The following is a 6,979-nucleotide window of genomic DNA, read 5'->3' on the forward strand; positions in this document are numbered from 1 at the left end:
CCCCCAATTCCGCAGTGCTGTTCCCATTCCCAATTCCCCAATAAAAATCTTAAAAAAAAAAAAAAAAAAAAGCTGATGCCTCACTCAGAATGAGTAGAAAGGCTATGCTTCTTAAAAATTCTCCCAACTCCATTTGCAGTAAGTTAGTACTGTTATAGTATAATAATAAAAATAGCCAATATATCAACCTGTTACTTTTGGGAGATGAGTAAACAAAGACATGGAATCCCTGGATTTACGTCAGGCAAGCCACTTAAAGGCTGGGAAACGTTACTCAGTTACCTAAACTTCTTCAGCTCCAGTTTCCTTATTTTCTAACTGGAGATAGTAAAAATACTTGCCTTACCACCTCACAAGATTATTATAAGGATCAAATGAGATAAATTACACTTTGTAACTAAAAAGCATTGTAAAAATGATGTTCTGAATTACTCTTACACCTACTGCTAAACAATTTGTTGGCTTCCCTGGTGCTCCAAAACAAATGAGGTATCATCCTAAGCATCCCCACACTCTTCCAATTATCTCACCTAACGCAGTATGCTTCAATATAATTACTGTTCATTTGTCTGTATTTCCACTAAACTGTAAATCCTATGAGAGCTAAGTCCCTATCTTCTTGTTCAGCACTGAATGCAAAGTGCCTCACTCATATTAAGTGCTCAATGAACAAACAAATAAATCCTGACAGAAGAAAAGTTCCTCCTTGAGTGAGCTCTTAACCAACTGAGCCACTCGGCCGGCCCTCTGCATACTGAATTTTTAAGACGTAGAAGAATGTAAAATACTTCTTTAGATTTTAAAATATTGACTACATGTTAATATTTTGAACATAGCTAAATAAAATATATTATTCAAATTAATTTCACCTATTTTTTACTTTTTAAATGTGGCTACCGGAAAATTTAAAGTTACAAAAGTCCTAATAAAGAAGATATTAATAGCAACTTGTACCAATGTATTCTAAATACTGACTAATAGGAATGTGAAGAAAATCAGGAATACTAGGATAGGTTCACATTTATGATTACATAATTTGGGAAAAAACATTAACCATGCTATCCACTAAGACAAATGTCACTCACCATCATATTTTGCTAGGACTGCCTGAACATCAGCATAGGCCTGTAATTCTAAAAGGGATTCTAGGAGATTTTCATGGATGTTCAACATGGTAAGAGGAGGAAATTCTTTCATCAACTGTATATTAAAAGGAAAAAAAGGTTAAAATTATAACAAAGAAACTCCATAGAGCTGAATCTGATTCATTAAAATAGAAATTCTTTTGTTTCTTAAAACTGTGGAGACTCAACCCTTAAGAAATTTGTGCATATTAAATAAATATCTTTTTATAAAAACTACCAATTAAAAAACAGTGATTCTGCATTAAAATAATCAGCAACTGAAACCACATCATCAGTTTTTTGAAAAATATAAAGGCCCAGTCATCAAGTTTACTTACATCTCTCATGATTTTTACTGCTTCTCTTATTCTTCCTAATTTTCTTGCACACATTGCCAATCTTCTCTTAATATATACCAGTACATTGGTGTCCCTCCCTATTTAAAAAAAAAAAATGACACAACTATCACTTTTGTATTATGGCTATTTCATTAACATATTGTCTATTAATTTTATTTGCTTATCCTGGAAGTTTTAATTGAATTAAATTGTGTCAGAATGGAAGAATATTAATGATTGTTGAATTTGGGTGATACACATTAAAAGGGTTCATTATACTGTACTGCTCTCTCTCTGTATATGTTTGAAGTTTTTTATATTAAAAGATTAACATATATATAATTACTCTTGCCTCTAACAATAAGTAATCTTAGTAGAGTATATATAAAGTAATCTATGTATACTTAACATATGTATTTTAATATTAACATAAAAGAAATACATATATTAATAGGAAGAAATAACAGTAACCTATTAAGTTTCTGCATAAGCAATTTATTATTTTCATATTCTCTATTGTTTTAACTGACAAACGATTCAAAACAAAATTTCAAAACAAATTTTCCATGGCTAGTGCACACTTGTGCTCAATAGCTAGTAACTAATAAACTATATAACTACTTCTAGAAAGGGCTAACAAATATTTCTGTAACTATCTCATAACCATATTTGAGATTATACAAGGACAAATGGCATAACTTTTTTACAGATGTAGTTTCATTAGTTCCAGACTGCAGTTATGTATTCCCACAGTTGTGTGCCATAACAACATGCATTAATGAAACATACTGTATACATCAATATTTAGTTTAGAGAGGAAACATTACCCAAATTTTAATTTCCACAAACAAAAGATTTAGAACTTAACTGCTAGCAGATAATGCATTATGTAAACATATTTCAATTTATTGTCCACTATCTGCCAAAATCATGAAACTAAAACCCTCTGGCCATAAAAAATAACAGGAAGCAACAGCACTACAGATTCTAACATCTTTGGTAAAAGTGTCTCAATCATAACTAGATCAGTATCCTTAAGAGTGGAAAGGACCTCGGCTGCTATGGCCCATGTGATCTCAAACACATCACAGAGAAAAATCAACCAAAGAAAGAATCAGTGCCAAGTAGGAGGCTGCTTTTTGTGCTAAAAGGGCTGCTCCCTGGCACTAGATGGAGAAAGATACACACTGTCTGAAGAGCCAACCAAATGATGTCCCTCTACTATTGCGTGGGGTATGAGTGAGGATAAGGGTAGGAGTTGCTTATTGTTACTAGAAGGCTCTCCTGAACCTTTTGTGTTGTTTCTCCAATGACCAGCACGATTCTCACATGAAATAAATTACTGTTAAGGTTTAGAGCAGCACATCTCTCCATAACCAGGGCAGATCTGTTCCCTTCCACAAGCATCATCTAGCTGATAGCATATTTCTGTCTTGCTGGCTTGTACATATTATGAATAGATTAGTCATCTCTTATGAAAAGTAGCTAACATCTAAGTATTAAATTTTTTATTATTTTTGTTTTGTGTTTTAAACATAAAAGAGCCAGTTCAAGAATTCGTTCAAATTTGCTTACTCAGTTGAGCTTCGTGCTGAGGACTTTGGTGCTGGCACTGCTGTGACCGCCTATAAATTGTTTCTCCTGCCTTGAGCGCCTGTTTAAATAACCTTTCCGCATCTACAATAGTTGTGGCTTCTTCCTCCGCCAGTAGAACATATGCAGTGGCACAGCTATGAAGAAAGCAAGCAAGGCAATCTTAAGGCAAATGGTAAAGTAAGTATTTTCTCTTGAGTATGTCCCTTTGTACCTGCTCTTAGTCACTATATACTTTGTAATATCCATCTAATGGATACTGGAGGCATAGGAGAGGGTGACAATTGAGAAGAAAGTCATGGCCAACTAGGCACCTTTAACGTGACTCAGGACCATGTTCCAGGGCTAGATCTTTTCCCCAGCCCCGAGTAGTCCCTCTGGATGCTGCCCCATCCTCTCTTGGACTTACCTACAATAGCTCTGCCATGAAACTTCCGGTGGCCTGAATCCCAGTCTTTCCTCCCACACTCTGACTCTCACGTTCACACCCATGCTTACTCCAAGCTTCCTCTTCTTCACCCCACGAAGTCACAAAGATTTCTTTTTGTATCTTTCAAGTAAAAAACTGGCTAATAAGATAAAACTAACCTGTCTGGGGGCAAAACACGAGAAACAAAAAGTGTTCTTTCTATTCCCAGAAATAACTAGTACATCTCTTCTTGAGACAATAGCCTAGTTCTGATGATCTAAGCCCGGATTGTCCAGCATTGTAATTACTGGTCACACATAGTTATCGAGCCCTTGAAATGCGTCTAGTCTAAAGATGTGTAAAATGCACACCAGTCAGTGTAAACTGCATGCTGAATTTTTCCTTTTTTTTTTTTTTTTGGGCTGAGCCATTCTGCCACCTGTTGGTAGCTCAGCGGCAGCTCAGCTCGGGCCGGGAATCAAACCACTAGTTGCTCAGAGCTCACACTCTTGAGCGAGCTCCTAACCAACTGAGCCACTCGGCCAGCCCTCCGCATACTGAATTTTTAAGACGTGGAAGAATGTAAAATACTTCTTTAGATTTTAAAACATTGATTACATGTTAATATTTTGAACATAGCTAAATAAAATATATTATTCAAATTAATTTCACCTATTTTTTACTTTTTAAATGTGGCTACCAGAAAATTTAGTTACATATACGGCTTACATTATATTTCTATTGAACAATGTTTAAGCAACAGGAGAGAAATTATTGCTAAAAGTGTAAGGCGAGGCATGAAATAAAAGCGATGGCAAGATAGCAATCAGACAATTGGGGACAAGAAGGGTCTTTTAGATGTGGAAAGTACAAATCATACCATTTCAGTATACTTCAAATAATACCCTAATTTGAAGTACATAATTTCAGTAATCAACAAAGATTTCTGTATCACATTACATTCGATTTCTCCAAAGCATTAGATATACTGCTGCTTTCAACACTCGGCTCCCCAACAGCTATTCTAAAATCCAATTCAAATGCTTTTAAATAACAAAATAAAAACACTTAAAAGATCTAGATGGGTATAAATTGATGCAGAATAAAAATATAAACATAACTTTCAATTACAGTAAAGCCATATAATAAACAGAGGCTATTTTCCTTTAAAGCTTCCTTATGTTTGTCAAAAGCATTTAAAATGGAGATATTAATACATGAAATTAATTTTATGAATACCCGATGAATCCTACTATTGGGAATGTTTTTTTTTTAATTGAGGTAAAAGTCATATCACAAAACTAACCATTTTAAAGTCCATAATTCAGGGACTTTTAATATATTTACAAGGTTCATTTATATAGCATGTAGCAGTACTTCATTCCTTTTTATGACTGAATAATATTTCATTGAATAGCTAGACCACAATCTGTTTATCCATTCATAAACTGATGAACATTTGGGTTGGTTCCATTTTTTGCTACTATAATACTGCTATAAACATTTGTGTAAAAGTTTTTGTTTGAACACCTGCTTTCAGTACTCTTCATATGCCTAGAAGTGGAACTGCTGGGTCATATGGTAATTCTAATTTTAACTTTTTTGAGGAACTGCCAAACTATTTTCCACAGTGGCTCTACCATTTTACATTCCCACTTTCAGTCTGTGAGGGTTCCAATTTCTCCACATTTTCACAAACACTTGTTATTTTCTGGAGGATTGCTTTTCATTGTTGTTGTTGTTGTTTAATCCATCTTGTGGAGGGGTATCTCACTGTGGTTTTCATTATCATTTCTCTAATTATGAATCATATTGAGCATCATTTTATGTGCTTATTTGTTATTTGCATACCTTCTTTGAAAAATGTCTATTTAAGTCTTTGCTCTTTTTTTTTTTTTAAGATTTTATTGGAAAATTAGGAAAGGGGAACAGACAAGTTGCTGTCCTTTTGTTATTCAGTCTAGCTGTGGAGGACATCGCTTCACTGGCCCAAGTTGGTATTATCATTGCGCTCTTCCCGGGTGAGGCAGTCGCTCGCCGGCCATTGGACGGCCGCTCACAGCGGCTCACAGCAGCTCACGAAAGCTCACGCCCACTGCTGGCCTGCCCCACTTTCAGCCTACGCCGTCACCGGCGACTCACAGCAGCCCAGCTCCAGGTCAAGCTGTTGTTCACCATCTTAGCTGTAGAGGGCAGCATCACTGGCCCTCATGTGGGATCTGAACCGGGGCCCTGCTGCTTAGAGTTGGCATCCCAAGCCAACTTTTAAACAATGCGCCACTCGGCCAGCCCAGTTTTTGCTCATTTTTAATTGGGTTGTTTCTCTATTACTAAGCTGTAAGAGTTATTGATATATTCTGGATACTAGATCCTTATCAAATATATGGTTTGCAAATATTTTCTCTCATTCTGTGGGTTGTCTTTTCTCTTTCTTGGTAATATCCTTTGATGAACAAAAGCTTTTAATTTGATGAAGTCATTTATCTAATTTTTGTTTTGTTGCTTATGCTTTTGGTGTTTTATCTAAGAAACTACTGCCAAATCCACAATCACAAAACTTGCCCTTATGTTTTCTTCTAAGAGCTTTATAGTTTTAGCTCTTACATTTAAGCCTTTAGTTTTAAATTAATTGTATGTGGTTATCTAGTTGCTCAAAAACATTTGTTAAAGACTATTCTTTCCCCCATTGAATGATCATGGCACCCTTGCCAAAATTCAATTGACTGTACATGTATGGGTTTATTTCTGGACTCTTGATTTGATTAATCTAGATGTCTATCCTTATGATTTAATTACTGTAGCTTCATAGTAAAATTTGAAATCAGGAAGTTAATCCTCTTTGTTCTTTTTTCAAGACTGTTTTGGATTTGAGGTCTCTTGCAATTCCATATGAATTTTAGGATCAGCTTGTCTTTTCTGCAAAAATGGAAACTAAAATTTTGATAAGGATTGCACTGAATTTGTAGATCAACTTGAGAAGTATTGTTATTATAACTATATTAAGTCTTCCAATCCATGAACATAAATGTCTTCACATTTTAATTTTAACTCCTTTCAAGAACACTTTGTAGTTTTTCAGGGTACAAGTCTTGTACCACCTTGGTTAAATTTATTCTTGGGCTGGCCAAGTGGCTTGTTGGTTAAGAGTTGGCTTGGGAGCGTAAGCTCTGAGCAGCAGGGCCCTGGTTCAGATCCCACATGTGGACCAGTGACGCTGCGCCCTCTACAGCTAAGATGGTGAACAACAGCTCGACCTGTAGCTGGGCTGCTGTGAGTCATAGGCAATGGCATAGGCAGCAGTGGGGCTGGCTGGCAGCAGACATGCACTTTTGTGAGCTGCTATGAGCCACCGTGAGTGGCCATCCAATGGCCGGCGAGTGACTGCCTCACCCAGGAAGAGCACAATGATAACACCAACATGGACCAGTGAAGTGAGTCCTCCACAAATAGACTGAAGAACAAAAGAACAGCAACTTGTCTGTTCTCCTTCCCCGATTCCCCAACACTGTTCCCTC

At 36.1% G+C, this 6,979-nt stretch overlaps 1 protein-coding gene across 1 annotated transcript in view; it reads right to left on the bottom strand.

Moving 5' to 3' along the window:
* ST7L (suppression of tumorigenicity 7 like) overlaps nucleotides 1-6,979 on the bottom strand; it is a 79,246-nt gene that overhangs the window by 41,937 nt on the left and 30,330 nt on the right. The window contains exons 5-7 of the mRNA XM_019659156.1: nucleotides 3,038-3,192; nucleotides 1,463-1,560; nucleotides 1,086-1,200 (exon numbers count right to left, since the gene is read on the bottom strand). Coding sequence (XP_019514701.1) covers nucleotides 1,086-1,200; nucleotides 1,463-1,560; nucleotides 3,038-3,192 — 368 coding nt within the window. The remainder of the gene's footprint in view (nucleotides 1-1,085; nucleotides 1,201-1,462; nucleotides 1,561-3,037; nucleotides 3,193-6,979) is intronic.

Source organism: Hipposideros armiger, unplaced genomic scaffold, assembly GCF_001890085.2.
Source record: "Hipposideros armiger isolate ML-2016 unplaced genomic scaffold, ASM189008v1 scaffold_297, whole genome shotgun sequence".
Classification (NCBI taxonomy): domain Eukaryota; kingdom Metazoa; phylum Chordata; class Mammalia; order Chiroptera; family Hipposideridae; genus Hipposideros; species Hipposideros armiger.